Source organism: Diuraphis noxia, unplaced genomic scaffold (assembly GCF_037042655.1).
Source record: "Diuraphis noxia isolate RWA-SAM2 unplaced genomic scaffold, SU_Dnox_SAM2 contig0001, whole genome shotgun sequence".
NCBI classification, from domain to species: Eukaryota; Metazoa; Arthropoda; class Insecta; order Hemiptera; family Aphididae; genus Diuraphis; species Diuraphis noxia.
In genome coordinates this window covers 1,402,771-1,429,902 of record NW_028301711.1, presented here as the reverse complement: position 1 = coordinate 1,429,902, position 27,132 = coordinate 1,402,771, and the positions used below count along the sequence as shown (strand labels likewise).

Below are 27,132 nucleotides of genomic sequence, written 5' to 3'. Positions count from 1 at the left end.
AAAAATGTAAGTATAAAATATTACATTTTTTTTTTTATTAATGTACCAAAGTCACAATAAAATATTACATAATGAATTATTTTCCAAAACTCAATCTACGGCTTGCTATTTCCCTTTCACGTGCTACGAATGCTCTTGTCTTAGGTCTGCTGACTTCAGGCTAAAAAAAAAAAAATGTTTTTGTTTAGTATAAAATAATATGCAAAAATATGTTTGTATTACCTCAATTTTTGCCGAATAAGATAACCAGCCTCTTGCTAATTGTTCGAGTGCTTTGATTTTCAAATCTGCTATTAAGCAAGTACCTTCGACTGGAATACATTCTTTCAGTTTCCTAACTTCGATGCGGTTCAAATAATCTTCAACATCGGTTATGGCTGTATCTTTAGATAACGGCATTTCCTTTCCGAGAAACATTGAAATCTTACATGCCTGATCCAATGCAGTGGGCCTTGTGTACATTGTTTTCATCTGAATAACTTCTTCAATGGCACCACTTAACCGTAAGATCCTTGCAACATTCCCTTTTGTCAACTGCACATTCTGGTCTTGAAGCAAACATTTGATTGACAGTATTTTGTTGCCGTTGCATTCTTCGATTGACATCAATTTAAACTCCTCTAACAGTAAATGTGATGGTAGTAAAAAATTGATGTTTTTAAGTAATACATTAAGCGATTCATATAAGTCCACACTCATTTTTACACATTGCATGTTACTTGTAATACATACAACACAATTTAACAAGAAATCCGGATCTAGACCTATATTTATAAAAATATTATCGTCCACGAAAAAAGTCGAACAGTCGATAAGTTGACTAGCCATTATGATGGATCAAACGCACAAAATTGTCACTTCTTGAAGAGCGGGTTACGACTGACTTGTCCTATGCTCGTGTCACACGTTTTATGCAGTGTTGCCGTGTGGAGCGGGGATTAATCCCTACTCTATCCTTTATGGTGGGGATATGTATAACGAAATGAATAACACACATGTTATGATATAAAGAATATTTATTATCATCATTAATAAGATATTATTAAATAAAAAATTAATTTCGTATTCCTCTGAGTTGATTGAGACTTGCCGTCTGTTTAGTCAAACAAAGATGGTGGGGATGGTGAAAATCTGTTAAAGTAAGTCGGCCCATCGTTCTCGTCAACAGCCTGTAATAAAAATTTATCAATATCCGTTTATCAAGTAAATAATGTGTGTATTACCATAGGTTTGATTTTCCGAATTGGTGCCCTCGTTGGTAAACTCGAACGTGTTGAAAAGTATTCTCGAAACCCCCTTTCCTCGTCAGCACCCTAAAAATAAAATAACGGTTAACTCGAGAAAAATATTTTTTTTAAATTTTTAAATTACCCGTGACTGTGATAAATCGTTTTCGTCATGTATAATCGACGGTGACAAAATTGAGTATCTTGGTGGCGATATGCCAACGTTAAAAGCTTCCGTTTTATTCTGTAATAAAAATAAGTAATCATGATAAAAAATTTTTACTATCGAAATATTTAAATAAATTTTCATACATTTATAGAGTTATTCAGCTTTTCCATCCATTTGATTGCCAGCTGTTATCTGGTTGATAAAACTCTGTTTGTTCTTCGGTATATGGTTTGCGATTAATTCGGCATGAATTCCTTTTGTTATTGAAACTACTTCTTCAAGTTTCGCTGATTTATCAACATTAAAATCGGTTTTAAGGTAGTCGGTTATTTGATCGATTTGATTTAAAATAATAGGTCGTGTGATGGCGATTTTCATTGTTATGGTTTCAAGAATTGTGCTCTCTAAATCTTGAATTGTCATAAGATCTCTTCGATTTAATATAGTTCTACATCCGTCTATTTGTTTAGACTCCATGACCAAGACATTATCTCCCTTATACTCGTGAGCAATACAAATTCATCTTCCAAAAAAATAATTTTTTTATAACGTACAGTAGTATCCAGAATGTAAGATAAAACATGGCCCATCACTGAGTAAATACGCCTCAAGAAGTCTGGAGAAATATTTACATAGCGCGACGGTGTAATTATTTGCACGACGATATTGAACTCATCTTTTGAATCGAAACCAACGTTTAAAAATTTACGGTTTTCAAAATCGATTGTAAAATTAGTGCAATCGATAAGTTCAGTCGGAGATGTAGGCGCAACATATTTGTACAACCGATTCATTTCACTGATTGATCCACCCATAATAACACTGTTATAAAACTCGCGACTTGACACTGTTAAAACAAAACTAAGACTGAATGTTCATACACTGAATTATTAACTAATTGTTTCGAGTATGGTGAGGATAATAACTTATAGTGGGGAAACGGTTCTGTAGTGGGAGACTATATCAAGTATACCTAATATGAGTGTTTTATATATGTATACCGTGGCAGTTCGAATCCCGGACGATCGAAATAAATTTTTGCATTATTTCCATATATCACACGTCACGTCCGACGGCGGCACCTAAGGCTGGGCAGGGAGCGGTGGGATGTGATGGTGGTGGGATGTGGTGGCGGGGCGGGGAGTGGTGTACCGACGGCGGCACCTATGGGTGGGCGGGATTTGGTGGGATGTGATGGCGGTGGGATGTGGTGGCGGGGCGGGGAGTGGTGTACCGACGGCGGCACCTACGGCGTGGGTGGCAGGGAGCGGTGGGATGTGCTGGTGGGGCGGGGAGCGGTGTACCGACGGCGGCACCTATGGGTGGGCGGGATTTGGTGGGATGTGGTGGTGGTGTGATGTGGTGGCGGGGCGGGGAGCGGTGTACCGACGGTGGCACCTATGGCTGGGCAAGGAGCGGTGGGATGTAGTGGTGGTGGGATGTGGTGGTGGTGGGATGTGGTGGCGGTGTCGGTGGGATGTGGTGGCTGTGTTGGTGGTGGCGGTGGCGGTGGTTCCAGTAGTGGCTTTTTTACCCTACTGAGAAACTTTGAAAATATTTATGGACCTCATCTGATATCTCATAATGTACATGGTTTGACACATATATGTGACGATTATGATAAGTTTGGACCACTTGACAACTGTTCAACATTTCCGTTTGAAAATTTCATGAGTTCTCTGAAGAAAATATTAAGGAAACCTGATAAGCCTTTACAACAGATTGTCAAAAGATATAATGAAATCTGCCATCTAAAAACTAAAGTTAAAACTAAAATTGCCCCATATCAACTTAGTGGACCTCATGTACGTGGACCAATATTAGAGAATGCTTTAAAAGGAGACCAGTTTACCTCTATTGTATTAGAAACATTGAAAATAAAAACGAATATAGAAGCTGACTCATACATACTTACTAGTGATGATAATGTTGTAAAAGTTTTTAATATAATATGCAACAAAGATTTGGATGAAGTTATTTTAATATGTAAAAAATTCAAAAACAAACACATATTGTTTAATAATCCCATAAAATCATCCAAATTAGGCATATATATAGTTGATATATTATGTAATAATTTTATTTGGTATAAAATATAGGTAGTATTAAAAAAAAAAGTTATGCTTTTACCTAATAACAATACATTTATTGCCTTACCAATTATTCATTCTACTAAAATATAAACTTTTTATTGTTAAACTCATATGAGTCTACCTAATTATAGTTTTTTCTATTAGTAAGATATCATTAAAATATGTATTATATAGTTTTACTTTTTAAAATTAAAATCATTTTTAGATAATAGTTGGTATATTGTGCTCTGTATATTTCTATTTTTATTTATTTATTTTATATTTTAACAACAAGAACAATATTACAATTATAATTACAATTTACAGTATAATATGTGGTCAATTGTGGCATTTGAAGCAGATAACTCTGTAGAGGTTGTACCATCGAATTGGTTTGAAAAAGATTTATGTGCATGGCCAAAAAAAAATTTAAGAACATGCATTGACAACCAAATATCACCAAACGAAAAATGTTTTCGGTATTTAAATGCTCAACAATTAGGAAAAGATATAAAAATAAGGTATGAACTTATTTTTTTATAAATTTAAAGTAGTGAATTATGTTATTTTTTGTTTCACTCAATTTACAGATAGTTATAAAATTGCTGAGGAAAAGGCCAACCGGGCTAAACTGACATCTGATTTGTCAACAAATGAATCTTCTCAAGAAAATGTAGATAGATATAAACCTAAATTGAAAAGAAAAGTATCTCTTGATAAAAAAACAAAACATAGTTTATGGAGCCCAAATTCTGATGATATTTTTGGTAAAATTATTTATTATAAATTATTTATAATTTTAATTGAAATTTATTTTTGTTAAACACCATTATTGAATCAAATTGTATTTATAATAATTACAGATGATAGTGATGCAGATCCTTTGTACTCGCCAGAATTGAATAATGCCCAAGGTAACATTTATGTTATGTTTATATATTTTTGAGAAAGTAAAAATGTATCATGTACACATATTTAAGTATTAATAACATATAGTAGGTACCTATTACATAATATTATATTTGCATGTTAAATATTATGTTATTGTAGACATAGTCAATATTCACATACATAAACAAAACAAAATATAACTATCGTGGCGTATTTAAATAGTTATTTAAAATCATATTTGCCCATACTTTGTGTAATTAACAGGGCTTGAAACCGAAAAAAAATTTTTGGATTTCAATTTCGGTTTCGGTTACCGGTATTTACTTTTACCGATTTCGATTTTGATTTCAGATAACGGTTTTAAAAAATTGTGGTTTCAATTAATATTTTGCATACCGGTTTTGTATACTAATTGTATTGATTTAAATTTGAAATAACGTTTTTGATAAATTACGTTTTTCCGTTTTAACTATGCACACCGGTTTAAATATTTTTGATTTTGATTTCCATTTCAAATAACGATATCAAGAAATTATGTTTTCTGTTTTGAATTTGCATACCAATTTTATACATTTTCGATTTTGATTTCCATTTCAAATAACGATTTCGAGAAATTATGTTTTCCGTTTTGACTTTGAATACCGGTTTTATTTATTTTCGATTTCAAATAATGAAATAACGATTGCAATAAAATGAAATATGTTGGTTTCACCTTTAAATTTTAAGTTTAAAAAAATTGTAAACAAGTATTGAAGAGGACGTCGTAATCGTATGTCTTTTCTCTGTCTTACTAACACATAACATACAAAAATCAGTGACTAACCAATGGTGGTTGTGCGGAGTGGGGTGTGAACACAGATGGTGTTCATAGTTTCTTCCCACTGGTGTAGACTATGAAAAGATTGATCTAGAATAGATTCTATTCTAGATTGTTTAGATTGAAACGAAAATTATTGATACTGTAGCTAAATCATCTAAAATGTTACATGAATTGCATATTTAGTACTACCTGCTTTAAAAACAATATTGGGTCAGCTTTTGAACGTTGTTTGTATTCTTTGGTATAATATTGAATTTTTGATAATGTATTTTTTGTTATTTTTATAAAATTTCTCAGTTTTAATGTATCGCAATTTTAATTTTGAGTTCTGTGCACACCATTAGTTGTCCAACAAAATATAACCCGTTAACCTATCGGCTGGTGATAGGTGTGAAGAGGAGGAGGAGAAGAATAGGTATATACTAACCTACTACCCTAGGCATATATCATAGTAGGTACTAGGTGTATGAAAAAATAGAGACTAATAAAAAATACACTGTTTATAACAAAGTAAATTCAAAATTGTATGTAGTGTATGTACTACCTAAATAATATTTTATTCTATCAATTTGTGTAGTTGGTAAAGATAATAGGTGTTTATATGTGTTGGAAAAAAGTTTATAATAGGAGTGGGAGAGAGAGGTTGAGTATTATTTACTACCCATGAGTATGCATTATACGGAGTTACTTTTTCTGATATGGTGAAAAGGTACAAAAATATAATGTAATGTCATGTATAATTTCAATTAATATTTAATACTTTAATAAAAAAAAATCATAACATCCTGTTATAAACAACCATTGTGGCATTATGCCATCATAAATATATATACTACTTGTATATAACAAAACTAATGTTGAAAGTATTATAAATTAAGAATGGTTATCATTAAAAATGTGATTGCTGCGTACAACCATGATTGCATCTAATATGTCTTCGGATAAAGATGATCTTAAATCTGATAAAATGAATTTCAGATTCGAAAAACTTCTTTCTACGCTCACCTAAAAAAAAAAAATATAATATATTATATGAAAAACTTATTGATTATCCACATATTATATTACGAGGGGTTAGTAAATTAAAAAAAAAAAAATACTAACCTGAGTTGCTGGTACTGCTAGAACAATACAAGCAAGTTTATACAACTCATGATGTGTATCTTTTAGAGATTCCCAGTACTTAAGAATGTTTGTTGTATATGGAATGCGTTGGGCATCTTTAAAATCATGTAAAAGTTTTTTTATGGAGCTGGTAGAACTTATCTCAGTTGATGTTGTTGAAACTGATGACTGAGAAGACAGAAAAACATCAAACTCATCAACATTTGATATACTTTCTTCAGTATTATAAGAAAAACTAGTATTTGTTTCGTTTGTGGTATCATTATCTAAACAATAAAATACATATAATTGTCAAATTTTAAGTTTGGATTTAATAAAATATTATTTATGAACAACATCAGATATATTTAATTTATACTCTAACTTATATATTTATAGAGCTCCTTCTCTCTTTGTATATTAATATAGTATAATTTTGTTTTTATATAAAAATTATAATTAATTAAAAGTCCCGTAAACTATCATAGATTTCAATGTATTATTCTATATGTTTATAGCTTAACTGTCATGAGAGACATGCCAGACATTATTCAGACATATTTTATACTCTTAAAACTACACACAACCATATTGCAAACACTTTTATTCTACTAATAATCTTATTCATTGTATTTAAATATAATGATTATTTGTTTATACTACATGATAACACCATATTTTATTGTATGTTTTATTTTTTTTAAACTTATTATTCTCATTTATATACTATTTTCTTTTTATCCATTCTTTGCTGTAACAAATATGTTTGATTTTTACACTGTGTCATATAGGCATTCTGACTGACGGCCAGTTCACTTTGAATAAAGTTGTTTCTCTCTCTACTATAACCATTACCTAGTCTATAAAAATAATTATTTATAATACCATATACCAACCTAAATTATCATTCTCAATGTCATTTGGCAAATGTTCAGCTTGTTCTAAGTTATCCAAAACATTCCATGTGTTCACTAGATGAGTTATTGCTGTAGTTTTTTCTTCTTCATTTAACAACATCTGATACCTTGGATCAAGGTAAATAGCTAAAATAAAAGAGTAAGTGTATTAGTAGTTGGTAAATACTGTATAATTCACTATATAGGTATAATATTTATTTAACTTTACATACCAGCCAAAAACACATTATTATTTAATAGCAATGTCTGTCGTTTTTTCATAGAATTTTCAATACACTTTGCTAGTATGGTACCATTGGAGTTTAATCCGTGTATTGCTCGCAGCCAAATACCATAAAAGTCTCCAAGATTAATATCTTGTTTCTGGAGTGCCAATGTTGCTATTTTAACTGGGTTAAGCGCGTTTATCTAAGTATAAAGATATTATTCAATGTAACATTTTCATTTAAAGACTATACAATTAGGCAATGTCTGAACCTACAATACTATGAATTGATTCCCATTCACTATTGCTTAGTTTAAGATCTGGATGTTCGTCATCGTGTTCTGTGCAAAAATCTTTCAATTCAAGTAAGCGGAATAACATATTGTATAATGAGTTCCACCGAGTTTCAATGTCAATTATAGCATATTTTAAATGGTTTTTTTTCAACCAAGTACAATATTTCGGTGTTCGAAGTTTTTTCACAACCTATAACATTTTATTAAAATTAAAATTTAACTATTATTAAAAAGTAAGTTTTATCACTATTTATAATAAATTACCTTTCTAGCTTGAATAATGCAACTTGCTATAGCTGCAGTTTTCAAACCATCATTGATACATAACTGTAATGTATGGACAGAACATCTAATAAAAGTTGTAACTGACTTTGGTTCGATAGCAATAATAATATTCTGTTGCATAATTTCGTCATCAACATCTTTATTTGTGTCAACTAAGCCTTCTAAACATTTAATAATAATTAATATAGTAACATCCTTTATTCAAGTTAAGAAACGCACCAGTTTACATCACATAAATTTAGGTACTAATGAAAATTTTAAACCAAGACACTGGTTTTTATATTATTATTTTAAATTTAATTAATTGATTTGCTTTTTGAATATATAAAAAATTAATAATTATTAATAATAGTATAATGTTATAATGTATGCATACCAGGGTCATTGAAAAGTTCATTCAATATATTCTCATCAGATAAAGGTGGTCCGTCATTTTCATACTCAAATTCATTCTCATCATCACTAGTATGAGAATTAATAGGAATACCCAGATAGCAATCGGGAAATATTTATATTGTAGACATATGTTTTCTTTATGTTCTTCAAAATATTTTGGCAATATGTTTATATTATGAACAAAACTATATTTATAAATAAATGTTTAAAACATATTGTATCAATATCTATATATGATGGACAAGAAAATATTTTATGCAACATCAAGTGAAAATATTGAGACAATGTAGATCTAAAGTTATTGATAACATATGTTCTGATAGATATTCTGACAATATTTTTATTTAATGGAAAAAAAAATATTTTATGCAACATCAAGTGAAAATATTGAGACAATGTAGATCTAAAGTTATTGATAACATATGTTCTGATAAATATTCTGACAATATTTTTATTTAATGGAAAAGAAAATATTTTATGCAACATCAAGTGAAAATATTATGACAATATAGATCTAGAGTTATTGGTAACGTGTGTTCTGATAGATATTTTTACAATGTGTTTATTTAAAGTACCTGAAAATAATTAAGGAATGCCGTGAGAACACATTTTGACAATGTAACCATAAAATAATAATTAATAAATATATTAAATGCGTGTTCTTTTATATTATATATTATTGGTATTAAATGTATTTATGTGTTTAACTTATCTTATGGGTATACTGCTGTGGTGTAACAAGGGGGAGGGCTGAGGGTGCTGCAGCCACTCCCGAAATGTTGAAAAAATTTAAAAATTATTTTAATGGTCAATGAAAGTTGCTAAAAAAGTATTAAATTGTATTTTTAAAATATAAAAAGAAAAGGCATTGATATTTCATTATTTTTTTCTATATATTAAACTTACGGAAGAGCCTAAGTAAATCACCGCTGTGTAAAAATTGATCAACCCTCCCCTGCCACTTCCCAGTATACATATAGCTAGATACACATAGGTATAAAAAAATAAAATATTAAAATCTATAATATATATTAAATTGCCGTATAGGTATATTTATAGGTAGGTATTATAATATTTTCCTTATATATTACTTGTATAAGTTTATCAGGTCCTGTAGCCCCCTCCCCCTCCCCTACTTAGACATTAAGGACCCCGGCCTAAATATGCCACTGACAGTGTTGGGTAGTAACGTAACGAAAGTAATGTTATATTATATTAGTTATAAATATTATAATTTATAACTACCAAAGGCATTTGCATATAATTTGTTTTATATTTATTAATAAGTATTTAGAAGAGCATTTTATGTTTCACATATTTCCAATAATAAACCGCATTCTTTACAGTATTTTCATTATTTTAAGATTATTATATTATTATGAAAATGTGACGCGCGTCTATCAATATTCAATATAGCCATATGACATATAGGTATAATAATATAATAATAATATTATCATTTAATATCAGATATGGAAAACCCCGGCATCCATATAATTATATAATAGTTGCGTCGCGTCGTTGCGGGTAGACGCAGCAATACCGAGTACCGACATATTTTGCTCATTGTCAATATTGTCATTGCCGTTGCCCATTGGATGTGCTGAACAATGATCACGTTATTGATAGAGTCCGACGAATGACGACCGCCGTCACTGTATAAGTTTTAGTTTTTGTTTAATATTTGACATATTTTGTACAAAATACCTATGTACGTCTTGCACTATTGCTCCGTGCTCGTCTTCTCGTGCCTCTCGTGGTCGTGGTGTGTTTGTGTAACGTGTAAGTGTAACCGACAGGCGACAACCGTTTATATTATTCGAATTTCAAATATCCATTGCAGCAGCCAAAAATCTACTTCAAGCTACTGAAGAAGCTTTGTATTATTCCAATTTCCAATATAATACCTAGGTAGGTAATAGGTATATAATTGAATTCACTCGAGAAGTAAGAAGTAGTCTGCACGAGTTACGGATATTAGTATATTACTTATTGCAATAATAAGTATATCTACGCAGTAAGTACCTACCTATCTACCTATATATTATATGCTATTACTTAAGTACTTGTTGTAAGAGGACGTTAATAAACGTTATACGGGCATTTATTTTGTTGTCTCCGTCTTACAAGTGTGTAACATAGCAAATGTAAAATACAACTCATTTTAGGATGAAAATATGTTTTAAAAAAACCTTTAAGATGCCGTTGATGATAATATTACATTTAAATTTTATAAGAAGTCAATTCACTCTAATTTTTAAACTGACTGAGCTAAGCATGATCCGTTGAGCGTACAATTTGTTGTGTTACACACTTGCAAAACAGAGAAAACAAATGCCTGTATAATGTCCTTTTAAGTACATACAATACTTATTACTTAATATTATAAATAATAAAATACCTAATAAAATGTTTGAACTGAAATGTTACAAAATTAAAATGTAGTCTATATTGGCAATACATACATAAGCAAAATTTGAAGAAGTTATACTTAAGATGTAAACAGTTTTATAATATTTTGAATTTGTTGGTGAAGCTTTAACAGGACACCACACCTGCATGTGTTGTCTCTGTTTAACAAACATACAATATAACAAAATCTATTATGTGTGGGACAACTTATTCCATCTGTACCTATTTATTGTAGAATTACCAAAATTTCTCATCACATTGGCAAAAACATTATCTGTGTCGTACCGTTTTTATTAATTGGATAGATGTAGGTAACATAAATACAATTTATCAGTTTAAGAAAATTAGATATGTAATTTTGTTTTTTTTTTTTATAAAATTAATTATTTAAAATTATTGGTATTATAGTGCTATACTGCTATCAAATACATATGGAGTAAAGTTGAACCCACAAAACAGTTTTTGAAACATGTACATTTGTAAGAGGAGACAACACATGCTGGTCATCTTAATATAATGTATTAACATAATACTGAAAAGTTATTGTACATACTATCTAACTATATATAAGTATACTAGGTACACGGTATATATGCAATATGCAGCTAAAATATGTAACTGTAGGAGACTTTATGATGGTATCAGTTATGCATATTTATATTATATAACACAATGCCATACCACTTCAACATCATGATACACGCATTATTGATTTGATTTATTTTTTTAAATTTTATTTAAACAGGTAATTTTATTTTAATATTTATATAGGTTCCTACAAAATGATCAAAAGTTATAGAACAAAAAGAAGAAAAATTCAAAATGATCTGATGTTATTAAACTGCAGTTATGAATCTGATATATCCCTTACTAATAATGGTCATAAAGTAATTAATCAACCTTTAGAAATAATTAATTTACCAGATCCATTGAGTTCATCGATCTGTAGTGATAAAAGCCTACAATCTCATGCACCAGTTAACAATAATATTTTGTCTGACAATTTATTATTTGAAAACATAAACAAATTTGTAGAACCTAATAAGAATTTTGAAAACATTTCTGAAGTTTTTACGGATACACAAACTTGTAATGAAGATTATAAAATACCATTAAACATAAAGCTTAAAAATTGGGCTTTAGAATGTAATGTTCCACATTCAACTCTAAACAAACTGTTATACATTTTAAATAATGAAGATGACCCATCATTGTTTCAAGCATTGCCTTTAGACAGCAGAACATTATTAAATTCAGGTTCCTCAAAAACTACAAATATTATAAATATTCATCCAGGAAAATATTACCATTTTGGTTTAAGTGAAGGAATTAAAAGACATTTGTTAAAATTCAAACATAATGATGAGGTTAAAGTTATAATTGGTGTTGATGGTTTACCTTTATCAAAAAGCAGCGGTAGTCAATTTTGGCCAATATTAGCTTACATATATCCTCATTCTAATAATGTTTTTCCTATTGGAATATTCCATGGATATAAAAAACCTGATGACAGTAATGCTTATTTAAAATATTTTATTGAAGAAGCTGAATGTTTAACATTGCATGGGATTGAATTAGATAGCATTTCATTTAAAGTTTCAATAATGGCATTCTGTTGTGATAGTCCAGCCAAATCTTTTATATTAAAAGTTAAATCACATACAGGTTTTTCATCTTGTACAAGATGTTTCCACGAAGGCGAGTATTCACATAATCGCATATGTTTTCCTTATCATGAAAATGGTTTTAAAATCAGAGATCATGATGGATATGTGAATATGGTTCAGAAGAGCCATCATGTTCGTGAAGATGTAACATCAGATCTAATTAAATTACCTAATTTCGACATAGTAAGGTCTTTTCCATTAGACTATATGCATTTGGTTCTATTAGGTGTCATGCGTAAGCTGGTTCATTTATGGATGTCTAAAGGACCTTTAACTGTACGATTGCATAGTAAAGAATGTTTAGAGATTACCAAAACATTGTTAAGTTTCAAGCCTTACATACCTATAGAATTTGCCAGGAAACCTAGACCTATTGAAGAAATTTGTCGTTGGAAGGCCACAGAGTTGCGTCAGTTTTTGTTATACACGGGTCCAATAGTTCTAAAAAATATTTTATCTGAAGAATGTTATAATAATTTTATGTCTCTAAATATTGCGATGACAATTTTATTAAGTGCTAATCATACAAAAAAAGTAGAATTTGCTAATCGTTTATTACATTATTTTGTGAAACATTTTGGAGATATTTATGGTTCACATTTTATTTCCCACAACATCCATGGGTTGTTGCACATTGTGGATGATTATGAACATTTTGGACCACTTGATTCTTGTAGTTGCTTCCCGTTCGAAAATTACTTGAAGTTTTTAAAATCTGCATTACGTAAACATGATAAACCATTAGAGCAAGTTGTGCGTCGATATAATGAAGAATTTTCCAATTATGAATTTACTGCTACTAAAACACCTGAATCATTTTACACAAAAACTCACAATCAAGGACCAATGTTAGAAAATATAACTTGTAATCCTCAATTTGCGTCATTAAAATTAAGAAACATAACTATAAATATTAACAAATTAGCTGACAGTTTTATTTTCACAAAACAAAATCAAATTGTTAAAGTTGTAAATATTGCTCATTCATGTACGACTCAGGAACTTCTAATAATTGGATATACATTTTTTTTTTAAAAACCACTATATGATAGTCCAATAAAATCTACCAAGTTGGGTATATATGTTTTTGAAGATATGTCTGATCAATTACAAAGCTGGAAAATAGATGAAATAATGCATAAGTTAATGGTTTTAATATTTAAAAACAGAAATATTGCAATACCTATAATTCATTCTGTTTAAAAATGTATAAAAGAAGCTACAAATTGTAAATGTAAATTATGTATATATATACATATATAATATAGTATAATATAGGTACAGTAGTATTATATAAGTACTAATAATAATAAATATTTATATTAAGCTTAAAATAAGCAAATTATTTTAATTGATTAATTACCTGTACGGTACATAATGTATTAATTTTATACATTTTTTTATTTCAGAAAAAATGTGGTCAATTGTATTGTTTAATTTTGATAATAGTGTGGCCGCCAGTGGCGCAATAACCGGGGCAGATGGCGATGCCTAGCATCGGGGCCCCAAAACTCAAAGAGGGCCCCATCATAGGCGTAATACGTAAACCGGAAGGATATTTTAAATATGAAAGAATTAAATCGAATCTGAGATCATTAAATTGTTGAACACGGAAAATCATTTTGATAGTTACCACCAATGAAATAATAATCAATAATTAATACGTATATATATCATAGTGTGGTAAGTGCAGTCCTCAAGTTTTTAGTTTATTATATTATTATACTACTACAGCCATTTCCAACTTCATATTTTGTTTATAATATAGTTATGTATGAATACTGTAACATTTTAAGAATAACAGCCCGATAAACGATCGTATCACACAGGCTTGTGATGGGTGGGGCCGGTGGGGGTCAATATTTATTTCCCATGTTCACCATATGAAGTTATTTTTAAATTCCATCATGGAATTTCCATGTAAAATGAATTAGTATGATAAGACATACATTGATTTGTCTGTTGTCTGTTATAAACGTAAGTACCGATGGGCGATATTATATTATTACTTATTAGTCAATGAATAATATCTGCTGTACGCGGTACGTCGTGGAATTGTTTAAAATTTTTGAATTTATTTAATTAAATATTATATAATATTATTATATTATAATATTATATAATATTATATTATTATTATATCATGCCACCAAAAAGTGGTTCTCAAAAAAGAAAAGAAAGAGCTCAAAAAGATGCTAAATTGAAGAAATTACGAGGTTCTTTCGATAGATTTCTACCCAGTAAAAATGGTACGTATAAAGTATAAAGTAATTTATAGTTATGTTTAAAATAAACTCTAAAGTCAAATACTTGTAAATAATATTAATATTCTTATTGTTCTTTATTCTTTTTTATATAATTAATATCTGTTAGGGTGATTAGGTATTGAATAAAAAAACATGAATTACTGATTTACTTGATAAAAAATCTTATAATTAATAGAATACAGTGAACATTTAATAATTTTTACTTATTTAGTTATGTATAAATAATATTAAACGAAAAACGAATCACTTAACCTATAATATAATGTAATTGTATTATTATCTTAACATTTAACAATAAATAAGAGTAGAATTAAAAAAAATAATGTTACCTTCTAACTACTAAGGTTTTTCTTCATAATTTTATTTTGATATTCAGTCAATTCTCAAATAAAATAAATGATTTAATTAACATCAAAATAATATGATTCAAAACAAATATACTTAAATAAACAAATTTTCATTTAATACAATAATATATTATTAATATTATTTTCTTTTGATAATATTATTAACTAATGAGGTATTGATATTTTTGTCTTTGATCATATAATAATGATCATATTATTATGCATTATACAAGTATAAAATATTTAAATATAGCATACATTTTTTTTTCATGTTAAAAATTGAAAAAAATTAAATTTCTTACCTACTTATCAATTACAATTAATTAAATATTTCTAAACCTACAGTAAATTCTACAAGTGTGTTGAATGATAGCCAAGAAAATATTGGTGAAATTATACAAACTGAAAATACTATTGCTCCTTTGTGTTATTCAGATGAATCAATTTGTACAGGTATATTCAAAATAAATCTAGTTTTTCTTATTATTATTTTAAACATTTTTATAAGCAAAATAAATTCTACTCTAGCTGAAAAAGTTATTGACAACAGTACAATTCATTTTAAATCTACTGCAACTTCTGTGAATAAGGTAATTACGTTGAAAAGTAATGCCCAAGAAAATATTGGTGAAATTATACAAACTGAAAATACTATTGCTCCTTTGTGTAATTCAGATGATTCAGCTTGTCCAGGTATTATTTTTTATTAAAAAGCAATCTAGTATTTTTAATTTAAATTAAAATTCAAAATTTTTGTTTTTTAGAATTTAATTTAAACAATGATTACCCAACTGATCGATACCATTTTGATGAGAATATTAAAGACAGTAATTTAAAAAGACTTATTTTAAAATATGGTTCTTGCCGACCAAACATTCAATTTCCTTATACTGAACATGAAAATGGCAAATCATATCGTTTTTCTAAACATTATTATTTTATGAAATTAAAATCTGGCTTAAGTGTCCCAAGGAAATGGCTGTGTTATTCAGTAGGTTTAGATGTGGTGTATTGTGAGACATGTTGGCTATTTGCGAATCGTGATTATTCGTATTTTAATCCATCCTGGATTACTGGAGTTAATAACTGGCATAGTCTCTCAGCAAAGATAGATTTACATGAAAAATCAATACAACAAATTGATGCTATTAAAGTACGTTGTATTTGGGATAAAAATGAGACTATTGATAAATCAACTGAGCAACAATATTCAAATGAGGCAGCTTATTGGAGGAATGTTCTTCAAAGAATCATAAAAATTATTCTCTTTTTAACGTCTGGCAATACAGCATTAAGAGGACATGAACATAAAGGCAAATTTAAAGAACAAGAATATATAAGTGAAGGTATAATAAAATCATTAAATCCATTAATATTGATATGTATAAATAATATTTATAATTGTATGTGTTCTAGGTAATTTTATGCGTTCAGTGAAACTTTTAGCTGAATTTGATCCTGTCATGAATGAGTTATTGAATGATGAAAAAAAAAAAAATCAAATATCTTAGTTGGAAAGTACAGAATGAATTAATTAGTATACTTGCTACTAATATAAGAAATCTGATTTGCCAAAAAGTTCAAAATTCTCAATACTTTTCTATTATAATGGACTCCACACAAGATCAAGTCAGTATAATTTTACGTTATACAATACTCAACTTTGATTAACGAAGTTTAAGTATTGAAGAGTCATTTTTAGGGTTTTATTCCATTGATAAACATGGTGTTAAAGATTATGAAGATCTAATATATTTTATTCTTAAGGAACTTAATATTGATATAAGCAAATGCAGAGGTCAAGGGTATGACGGTGCATCAGTAATGAGTGGACTCTATTCAGGTGTTCAAAAACGAATCAAAGATCAAGTTCCCTTAGCACAATATGTACATTGTTGTGCACACAATTTAAACTTGGTTATTTCGGATGCTGCGAAAAGTTCAAGAAAAGTTGCATCTTTTTTTGAAACAGTGCAAAGCATATTTAATTTTTTTAGTTCAAGTGCTCCACGATGGTCAATTTTAGCTTTTGGTGAAAATGATACCAAACAAATAAAAGCTAAAGTTCTAAAAAAGTTATGTGTAACAAAATGGGAAGCACGACATGAATCAATTTATTCATTAAAAGTCAGATTTAATGATGTACTCAAAGCTTTAACAAATATATCATTAACAAGCTCTAAAATTGATGAAAAAAATATGAGTTTATCTTTGAAAAAAAATTAGAATCAGTAGAATTTGTTTTCCTTCTTTGTTTATGGGAAGAAATCTTAAAACCCTTACACGGAGTGTCAAAGTCTCTTCAAAAAAAAGATACTAATTTACATAATGCATGTGAAAACTTGAAACAAGCTACATGTATAATTAAAGAATTGAGAAATAATTATCATACCTTATTGGAAACAGCTAAAGATATGTGCACAAAATGGGGGATTCCTTTGGAATTTTGTGTACAAAGATTAAAGTTTGGAAGAAGATATTTTGATGAAGTAGATGGCAACCGTCGATTAGATATTACACAAGATAATTTAAGAATCAAGGTTTTTCTTCCAGTCATTGATACAGTAATTTTTCAATTAGATAATCGATACCAGGGTTTACAAAAGGTAGTTGAATGTTTTGATTTCTTGAATCCTTTTTCATTAGTTAATAGTACAGAAGATGATATTATTAAAGCTTCCTATGATTTCATCCATTTTTATAACGTTGATATTGGCTCAGATTTCACCAGACAACTTTTATGCATAAAAAATTTAATTAATTTGAAAATAACTAAAAATATTAAACAATTAGCCATATTCATTATTGAAAATGATTTTTGTACCACATATAGTGAAGTATTAAGTGCTTGTATTATTTATCTCACGTTACCAGTCACGGTTGCATCAGCGGAACGTACATTTTCGAAGCTTAAATTAATCAAGAATTATTTAAGAAATTCTATGGGACAAAATCGTTTGTCAAATATTGCTTTGTTAAACATCGAAAAAGAACAAGCTAATATCCTAGATATGGACAAAATCATAAATCAATTTGCTGAAACCAAAGCAAGAAAAGTTAATTTTCTTAGTTAAAATTGTAAAATACAATTCTTACTCAATAATTTTTGTACAAGCTTTTGTATTATTAATTATTATTAAAATATAACCATACATCTTATACACATTATTTTGCAGAATGATGCTGATAATAAATAAAAATTGTATCAGCATTAAAAAAAAAAAAAAATGTACTACAAATACAGTATAACCTGATTAATCCGGATTAATTGGGGTTTTAGGTTGTTCAAATTAATGAAAGTCTGAATGAAACAAAATTAACCAAAAATCGTAAATTATAAACTTAAAAAAAATTTAGTTTAATTTATGAATCTAATAATATTAAACCTAAAAAATTGTACATACTTGTATTATAATCATTAAATACACATACTTGTAGTATTAAGGCACACTAATAACACTTTTCTAGAATAAACTGGTGTAATTGATGTATTATAAATGGCTGTTTGGTTTAATGAGGTTTTATTGTATTTAAGTAATTATGGGGCCCACAATTTACTTTGTCATCGGGGCCCAAAGATCCTAGTTGCGCCACTGGTGGCCGCAGTACCTAGCCATTGGTACAAAAATGGTCAATGTGGATGGCCAAAAAAATATATAAAAAATAAAAATAAATATATTGAAAGGCGTACCGCAACTAATGCTTTAGAATTTGATTTCTACAGTGCGAGAAAATTAAATACTGAAAAAGCAATAGGTGTGATATAATATATATTATAATATAGAATTTTATAACATATTATTGTAACAATAATATATTTATTCACAATATATTTTGTATTGCATTAAACAAAATACTGCAATTTTATTATTCTATTACTATTATTATTATTATACTATTCTATATCTTAGACTCTTTAAAAGAAGCAAAAGAAAAAGCTAGAAGAGCACAATTAACGTCAGATCTTTCTTCTGCCGATGAACAACCCAAACGAAGTTTAGGATCAGCCAAAAAAAATTTTTTACCCCCTCCTACATTTTCGGAAAACTCTGGTAATCCTCTATTATTACAATAATGTGTTTCATATGTATTAAATCAAACATATTATTTTATAAATTAGATGCAGATGATAGCAGTGCAGACAAAACATTTTCACCACATGAAAATCATGATTGTAATAGTATAGTATAATTAAAAATCATAAAATAGTTATTATTTCAATTAATTATAGGTATTAAAGTATATTATATTGTATATAACCCAGTATATAATATATTGATGCTTTAAAATGTATGTAATAATAATAACCATATTAAAATACAATTTTGGTATAATATTTAAAAATTAATATACGAATTAATAATAATTTGTAGTATAATATGTATTTATATGTATTATTATGTATACATTTTTTATTATTTATATTTAAATTTATAGATGGCAGTGATACAGAAAAAGTCATTGATACAAATATACATGATCAGAATGATTGTAAGTGTAATTATTTCAAAAAAATATTTTTTATTTTTTTATTTTTAAAAGAAAATAAGTATAATATGTGCGATAATAAGGGAAACAATAATCAATAGGGTGATTTACATAAATTTGAGGAAAGAGCCATCCACTGATGACACTTTTGTCTTGGTTTAATCATATTATGTGTGATTTAGTTATATGATAGTATTTATATTATATATTTAGTTATATTTTATATGTTATTATTTAAAGTAATAATTCTCTGTACCATTTACGTTTAAGTCGCCTTGGAAGGCTACCTGGGATTGTGAGGGATGATAAGTTTTTAATGAGTGGATTTGAATGAGAGGATAGACAGTTATAAAATTTTTTATGAAAACTTCTAGCTTCGTCATGAATAGTATTTAAGTTACAATCTAAATGTAGGGTATTGTTTGATATGTATTGAGGGGCGTTAAATAATTTCCTTAAGGTCATATTTTGGAAAGCTTGAATCTTATATAGGTTTGACTTTTCAGCATTTCCCCCATAGCTGAAATCCGTATGTCCAAATGGGTTTTAATAAGGTTTTATATAAGAGGAGTTTGATATTAATAGGCGTGGCTTTGTTACCATAAAAAAAATATAAAACATATTATTTTAGTTAAATAAGTAGTTCAGTAATTCAAGCACTTGTTCTTGTTGAATGTTCATTTATTATATACCTATTTTAATGGTTTGATTAATATATTAAATATTCATTTTTTTGCGTTTAAATATATTCCAGTGATTGAATGGCTTACAGATGATTTAGTTGATAATACAGAAAGTTCTTCAGTTGTAATGCCTGTAACTCCAAACAATAATATTGCTTCTACATCTGCACTTACTGGTATAAATAATATTATTATCATTAAAAAAAAATAAATAGATTAATAATTTTATTTTATACTATACATTTTAATATGGCATAAACTAGGCCTAAAAAGCATTCAAAATTATTATGATAATAATTTTTTCTGATACATATGTATATGGTTAACACAATATTAAATAGCTATTTATATTTTTTAGAAATGAAATGTCCTGATGATATAACTAGCAATCCTTTAAGTTTCTCAAGTACTATACCACCTATGACACCCATTTCAGGTAATTATGGTGAATAAATTAATATAATATTTTAATAATTTGTATAATATATTTATTTTTAATTTGATAAACATTACTTTCGCCCAATTATATATTATATGGACAAAACATTTATTTTATGTACTTAACCAATTTTAATATATAATATATTGCTGCTAAATAGTTATTAATCACTGTAATATTGTAATTTATATATTTTATAGATGATTTTCAAAATTTTGTTAAAACATCTCTAACAAACATGAGATATGAAATAAAAAGTATGGCTTACTCTATTGAAGTGTTAAAAAGTCTTACAGCTCAAAGTATTGAAAATTCAACATCAAACGTTTCTACTGAAATAAATACTTCGTATGAAATTATTTGGCCAGTCAATAATAATGATGAACTGACAGCTATTGAAACATTATTAAATGACAAAAAAATTAGGGATAATCAAGTATGATTGTAAAATCTGAATTTAATTTATTAATATAATATGATTATTATAGAGGTGTACTATATACATATTTTTTTAATCATTTACATTAGGCTGTCATTTTATCAAGGTCAGTTGGACTTACCATTTCTGAAACAGTCCGACGTATCATGCAGCGTATGTTTTCAGATTCATTTATCCAGAAGTATTCCTATGTTGGTTTCAAAGGGAAAAACAAATTTTCTGGACTGAACTGCTGTAAATTACTTTTTGGTAAGCATGGCCTTCAGATACTTATTATTTTGTCTAATATAGTGCATATAATTAAATATATTTATGAAATTATTTTATATGGTTTTATCTTATACCGCATACCAAATAGTATAAACCATTCCAATAAATGAATTATTGACCATACAAGCTCTGACATATTATTTCTAAGGAATGTTTGATCAGTTTTGTAGGGTTAATTTCAGTTACTCGCATTAATCCCCACCCTAAATGTCCAAAAAATGAAAAAAATCTAATTTATAACTTTTTTTTTTTTTTTACTATGAATTTATTGTAAATATGAATTCATACAATTATTTATAATAATGTTATTAATATTATTAAAAATTATTCTGTTAACAGATGCCATACGAAAAAATTAAAAATTTGAGTTATTGCCTGATATAGACATTTCATCAGCCGTTTCAAAGTGGATGGCTCAAGCTGCTAACCGCATTAAAAAAAAGAAGAAAAATCTAATAACTAACATAATTTTATTATACTATTTTATTTTAATTATTACATATATATTCTACTTATGTAATATCCCAAAGTCCTAATAGTTTCATACTTATAAGTATACAATTATGTTTTTTTTGTTTTATTATGAAACAAATATTTATAAAATTATATAAATAATAAAACATTTTTGTTATGGAAATCGACCATGCATTTTCTTTTTAATTTTGATTAATATATACCTATATTTACTATATTATTATCATATAATATTATAAATTATTATAAATATGCGGTGTCTAAATAAAATTTTTTGTATTGAGGTTGTACTATCATAATCTGATAAACAAATATTTGTTATTTCATAAACATATTCAAATATATTACTAAATAAAATGTATGTAATCAAATATATAGATAATATATGATTATACAATATAATGTATAATTATATACAATAAATAGGTAAATAAATTAAAAGATTATTTAAATGTTGTGGATATGTATGGAGGAACATATTTATAAAATATATGTAGGAATAATATTGGGGCAATATTTTGTTTCATCGAATTTGTTGTTTAGAAAATATTTAAAACATAGTGACACCACATATCAAAAATATTAACTATATGTTTCAGCAACATTTTAATTAAATATCTTCAAAATATTTTAAATATATCATTGCAACAACGTGAATTGGAACATATTGTCTCAATGGTGGATTTTTCTGCCATTTGGTTATTGTGTCAACATGGTAGGAATATTTTGAACATCAGAAAATCATAGTAAACACATATTGTTGCAATGATAATCTGTTTTCAACAATATTTTTTCAATGTTATTAAAATATGATATTGCTATCTGGGAAGTGTGGTGTACCGTCGTGTGAGGTCTATCTTAGTTGTTAGTGTCAAATGAAGTAACACAGGTGTTGGTTATAGGTATACAGGGTGATTCTTTTATCAAACAACACTCATTATTTGAAAAAGTATTGACTTTTTTCAAATTTTTTTTTTTTCAAAATTGTAGATTTATGCGGTTCTAGAATTGTATATCTTTTTTATATTTTTCACCCTTATATTTATTAGGTAAACCACTGTCAACTTTTGATTTTCAAATGGTAACCTATACTTAAAATTTCATAATTGAATAAAACTATTTTTTTCATTAATTAATACGTTCTAATTTTCATTTTTCGTTAATCCGTTGATGAGATATTGCTCCTCAAAGTTAGGTGGTTTTGGGAGATAGTTATCGTAATATGTAAATGTGTTATACCTCGTCAGCAGATACCGCAGCTATCAGGATTTTTATGTCCCAGTGCAAAAGATATCACACTTTTCAAATCAGTTCATAAAGTACTTAGAGCCCCTAAATGTATTTTATTATGCCCATTTTGCAGGGAGACACGAAGTTCACCCCACGAAGGTGATTACGTCAATGGTCAGTGGTCGTAATAATTATTATCAATTATAAAGACCAGAAGTTATAAGAAATAAATTCGATATCGTTCAACCCAAGATATAGCGGCGATAATCTTTGTACCTGATCGCCGATAATACCTACATACAATAACACACGATCATAATATTACTATTATTATTGGTCTGCTTCTGTTTGTAGCTTCGATCACGATCTCACCTCTATTCTATGCTCCAACACACCATAGAATAACATACGGAAATACAGAATTATTTTAGTGTTTAGTCCATAAAAGTTACTGTTGTCCATGGTTTATCATTACAACTAATACAACAACTGTCTATCATAAAGAAAATACAGTGTTACCAATATGTGTATTTACAAAATAAATAGTAACTTACTGTTTATTTGTCACAAATAAAATCCCGTTTTTGTTACTCTAGTAGACAGCCTGTACTACAGTTGTAACAACTGTTAACTGTTTTAAATCACTGCTGTAGTGTACAGTAATTTATTTTCCGTTGTCTGTTACTCGTTACTGGTCAGTATAATTTATAGCATGGTGCTATGGCGTCAGCGACCGATACTACCAAGTACTAATTACTTGTGTACTACAGTCTACAGTAGTAAACTTAATAAATTTCACATTTTCACAATAATATTATCATAATAAATAATATTCTGTGCCTTTGTAGTTTTAACGAACTAGCTGATCTAGTTAACTGGAGCTCTAGTTAAATATTTAAATATGTTTAATTTATCAACTTACTTATTTTGTTATTTTCAATAAAATTCCAAGACCAATTTATTAACTTGATGTACATGTGCCTACCAAAAATTCATTCGTTCGTAAGTATAAGAATTCATATTAAATATAAATTTTAACAAACTTTGGTTAAGAATGGAAAAAATGTAACATACATACATAAATATACATGTATGTATTTGTATACAATTTGAATAAAAAATACATGTTATTTATATTTTAGCTTATGTTCAAATTGCTTGCCATCTTCAGTTAAACAAAAATGTTTTAATACTTCAGAGGAAGTAGATTTTTTCAATATTGAGTTTTCAATTTTGTTGCAACAATCTCTTATTCTTTGTTTAAGTTCCTCCACACTATTGCATTTTTCTTTATACACTTCATTTTTTAGATGGCCCCAAAAAAAGAAGTCAAGAACACTCAAATCAGGGGAACGAGGTGGCCATTGAATAATGGGGCTGTGAGTTCCAAACCAGTTATCGTCTCCATACATCTTATTGAGGTATGCACGTACAGCCAAGGTATTATGTGCTGGTGCACCATCTTGCTGCCAAATCAAATTCAAGCGCTGTTGAAGTGAAATATTTTCCAATAGTATGGGTATATCATCTTTCAAAAAACCAAGATACTTATTGCCATTAAGATTTTCCTCAAAAAAATATGGACCAATTAAATACTCATCAATAATCCCACACCAAACATTCACACCCCAACGAACTTGCTTAGTTCATTAATTTTAAGATTTTTAAATTAATAATAAAAACAAAAATCTAAACAGTAAGCACTGAATACGACTTCAAACTTATTAATCCTACCATCCTACCATCCTACACACTATTGGCAAAATTAATTTTAGTTATTTAGGTATTCTATGGTATTATCAAAAGTAATAACCAATGGTATTTTCAATGATAAATGAATGCAATAACAATTAATAATAAATGTACAATATATTATATAATAACCATATCTAATAATGGACCTTAATGGCATAATATTAACAATAAATTAACTTAATAGGTAACTTAATTTATTTTTTTATACATATAATATACATATAACTGTGTATAGCTTTGGTAGATTTAACTAATACAAAATAATGTGTTAATTATTATTATAGATTTAATATATCTATTTAATGCTGTTTACCATATGGATACTTTGAACATGTAAATGCCTATTAGGATTTAAGTTTTTTAATGATAATTTTGTTTTTTAACAAATCAAATATTGTACCTCTTCTCATATAAAGTATCATTTGAGCACATGCACATTGAATAAAGAAGTTAGACAAGTACATAACACTATGGTACATATGTTTATTACAAATCTGGAAATACAATACTCTGAACTAATTTAATATTAAGTATAAACAACATTTTTTTTTATGTTTACAATTTCAATTTAATACATTTACAATTTCAAATCAAATATTAGTATAATATAAATAATTCACCATACATCGCTTCAATAGTTGTAATATACGTTGTAGGACTAGGTCTTTTTGACCAATCACATGAATTTAATCAATATGTAGCTATTTAAATAAACAATGACATACGTCCAAATATACATATATGGCACTGATCAATTTTTATAATTATATTTTATGTAAAAAAAATCATATTTTCAATGTCGCGAACAGGGTTTGAGACCATTGGCACAACTAGAGTGTGCAAAAGGGTCTTTAGCACCTCTTATTTTTTTAGATTTAACTATCATTATTATAGTGAAATACCCTCAATTTAATGTTTTTAAAATATAAAATATTATAGCACCCCACGTTTTAAATTTTTTAATGTATATTTTCTACTTTAATAAGATGCAAGTGATAACCACTAACAAAAACTAGGGAGAGAATAACCATTTTTTAGATTGCTTAATTTTGATTATTTAAATGTTTTTTTAAGCGTTTGATTTGATGATTTTAGGTTCTGTTTAGCCCTAAACCCTGTTCACGACAAAATTCCTCACATATTATACTGATATTATTATGAACCGTTAAACAATTTTACTTTAATAAGCCTAGGACTATGAAAAACCTATTTCAAAATGATGATACAGTTTAATCTAAATGTTCGTTTTGCAGTTAATATGCAAAATATGAGTAAAGATAAAACATGTATTCAAAAAATTAAAACAAACTTTTCAATCACCCCAGACTTAAAAAGTAAAATTTAAAAATGGTATTAATAATATTCTAACTTGAATTTAGTACTAATTATTATTTGGTGACAACACCAATCATTGACAGAAATAATTTAGTATTTATCATTATGACATTATACAATGTAGCACAGTAGACTAATGTTTTTGGATGTTTTGATTATTATATCTTTTTGTTAAAGGGCTTGTCCGTAAAAAATAAAAATAAAATAATTATTAATCACATAGCCACTTAAAAATTCTTAATTTGATTTAGGACATAATCTACATATTAAACACAAAATAAATATCTATATCTATGTATATTATTATCTTTTAAGTTGTAATGATTGATGTTGTCACCTAATTTAAATTATAAACTAGCATACAAATTATAAAGCTTTAACATTAGCACAATTTTTAGTTTTCAATACATTTTTTTTTTCATTCCGAAAATCGGTTAAATGATTTTTGATGTCCCTCTCCACTTACATTCCTCTTCAACTTTCAGTATGTTCCTATTCTAGTACCTTCAATCACTTGCTTCAGAAATGGAGTTCTAGCCCTTCCTTTTACAGGTTTCCTCCTTATAACGTGTCCGATCCATGCTTTTCTTCTCAATCTTAGCGTACTCCGTATTGATTTTTGATTCTCCTAAATACCTCAAAATTTTTTTATCTTTTCTGTCTATTGAATTTCAGCGTTTTCCAACAATAATACTTTAAAAGCTTTTATTTTGACTTTCTCAGTCTTCAGTAGTGTCCCAATATCTGCTCCATATATGTAGATCTACATTCCACACAAAGCCTTTTATAAGTGATTTTCTGTTGTCCAAACTTAATCTATTTGAGGTAAAAGATTTATTTTTTTATAGTAGGCCTGTTTGGCATGCGCTATTCTACATACTGCATCTGTACAACTTTTCTCATCGCTTGTGATTGAATAGGTATGTGAAGTTTAAGTGTTCTTTA

At 27.9% G+C, this 27,132-nt stretch overlaps 5 protein-coding genes and 1 long non-coding RNA gene across 6 annotated transcripts; 4 read left to right on the top strand and 2 right to left on the bottom strand.

Moving 5' to 3' along the window:
- Window positions 1-76: 76 nt before the first annotated feature.
- On the bottom strand, window positions 77-828 carry LOC149059204 (uncharacterized). The gene is made up of 2 exons (XM_089217392.1): window positions 223-828; window positions 77-160 (listed from the first exon to the last, which is right to left on the bottom strand). Exons 1-2 carry the CDS (start codon window positions 826-828, stop codon window positions 77-79), a joined length of 690 nt encoding a protein of 229 aa, XP_089073518.1.
- A 170-nt stretch (window positions 829-998) lies between these two features.
- LOC149059203 (uncharacterized) lies at window positions 999-1,324 on the bottom strand. Its single transcript, XR_016189749.1, has 2 exons — window positions 1,224-1,324; window positions 999-1,169 (listed from the first exon to the last, which is right to left on the bottom strand). It is a non-coding gene; the product is annotated as an uncharacterized LOC149059203 (long non-coding RNA).
- Window positions 1,325-3,800: 2,476 nt separating this feature from the next.
- LOC149059202 (uncharacterized) lies at window positions 3,801-4,413 on the top strand. The gene is made up of 3 exons (XM_089223090.1): window positions 3,801-3,988; window positions 4,062-4,234; window positions 4,331-4,413. The coding sequence occupies exons 1-3, from the start codon at window positions 3,801-3,803 to the stop codon at window positions 4,411-4,413; spliced, it is 444 nt and encodes a 147-aa protein (XP_089079216.1).
- A 10,190-nt stretch (window positions 4,414-14,603) lies between these two features.
- LOC149059201 (uncharacterized) lies at window positions 14,604-16,585 on the top strand. Its single transcript, XM_089223085.1, has 5 exons — window positions 14,604-14,709; window positions 15,420-15,527; window positions 15,603-15,767; window positions 15,839-16,420; window positions 16,491-16,585. Exons 1-5 carry the CDS (start codon window positions 14,604-14,606, stop codon window positions 16,583-16,585), a joined length of 1,056 nt encoding a protein of 351 aa, XP_089079211.1.
- Window positions 16,586-16,682: 97 nt separating this feature from the next.
- LOC107168739 (zinc finger MYM-type protein 1-like) lies at window positions 16,683-18,414 on the top strand. Its single transcript, XM_089223075.1, has 4 exons — window positions 16,683-16,703; window positions 16,842-17,277; window positions 17,340-17,680; window positions 18,355-18,414. Exons 1-4 carry the CDS (start codon window positions 16,683-16,685, stop codon window positions 18,412-18,414), a joined length of 858 nt encoding a protein of 285 aa, XP_089079201.1.
- Window positions 18,415-19,517: 1,103 nt separating this feature from the next.
- LOC149059200 (uncharacterized) lies at window positions 19,518-21,857 on the top strand. The gene is made up of 6 exons (XM_089217501.1): window positions 19,518-19,565; window positions 20,317-20,421; window positions 20,604-20,681; window positions 20,885-21,120; window positions 21,213-21,372; window positions 21,733-21,857. The coding sequence occupies exons 2-6, from the start codon at window positions 20,373-20,375 to the stop codon at window positions 21,750-21,752; spliced, it is 543 nt and encodes a 180-aa protein (XP_089073627.1). The 5' UTR covers window positions 19,518-19,565; window positions 20,317-20,372; the 3' UTR covers window positions 21,753-21,857.
- Window positions 21,858-27,132: the final 5,275 nt, after the last annotated feature.

Bases quoted from the DNA above. Each gene is read 5' to 3' on its own strand.
- LOC149059201 (XM_089223085.1), top strand. From the start codon at position 14,604: ATGCCACCAAAAAGTGGTTCTCAAAAAAGAAAAGAAAGAGCTCAAAAA. The intron at 14,710-15,419 runs GTACGTATAAAG...CTAAACCTACAG, and splicing joins ATTTCTACCCAGTAAAAATG to TAAATTCTACAAGTGTGTTG. The intron at 15,528-15,602 runs GTATATTCAAAA...ATTCTACTCTAG, and splicing joins AGATGAATCAATTTGTACAG to CTGAAAAAGTTATTGACAAC.
- LOC149059204 (XM_089217392.1), bottom strand. From the start codon at position 828: ATGGCTAGTCAACTTATCGACTGTTCGACTTTTTTCGTGGACGATAAT. The intron at 161-222 runs GTAATACAAACA...TTTTTTTTTTAG, and splicing joins CTTATTCGGCAAAAATTGAG to CCTGAAGTCAGCAGACCTAA.
- LOC149059200 (XM_089217501.1), top strand. From the start codon at position 20,373: ATGCCTGTAACTCCAAACAATAATATTGCTTCTACATCTGCACTTACT. The intron at 20,422-20,603 runs GTATAAATAATA...TATATTTTTTAG, and splicing joins TTCTACATCTGCACTTACTG to AAATGAAATGTCCTGATGAT. The intron at 21,121-21,212 runs GTATGATTGTAA...CATTTACATTAG, and splicing joins AAAAAATTAGGGATAATCAA to GCTGTCATTTTATCAAGGTC.
- LOC149059202 (XM_089223090.1), top strand. From the start codon at position 3,801: ATGTGGTCAATTGTGGCATTTGAAGCAGATAACTCTGTAGAGGTTGTA. The intron at 3,989-4,061 runs GTATGAACTTAT...ATTTACAGATAG, and splicing joins GGAAAAGATATAAAAATAAG to TTATAAAATTGCTGAGGAAA. The intron at 4,235-4,330 runs GTAAAATTATTT...TAATAATTACAG, and splicing joins AAATTCTGATGATATTTTTG to ATGATAGTGATGCAGATCCT.
- LOC107168739 (XM_089223075.1), top strand. From the start codon at position 16,683: ATGGACTCCACACAAGATCAA. The intron at 16,704-16,841 runs GTCAGTATAATT...TTTATTCTTAAG, and splicing joins TGGACTCCACACAAGATCAA to GAACTTAATATTGATATAAG. The intron at 17,278-17,339 runs GTTTATCTTTGA...GTTTATGGGAAG, and splicing joins AATTGATGAAAAAAATATGA to AAATCTTAAAACCCTTACAC.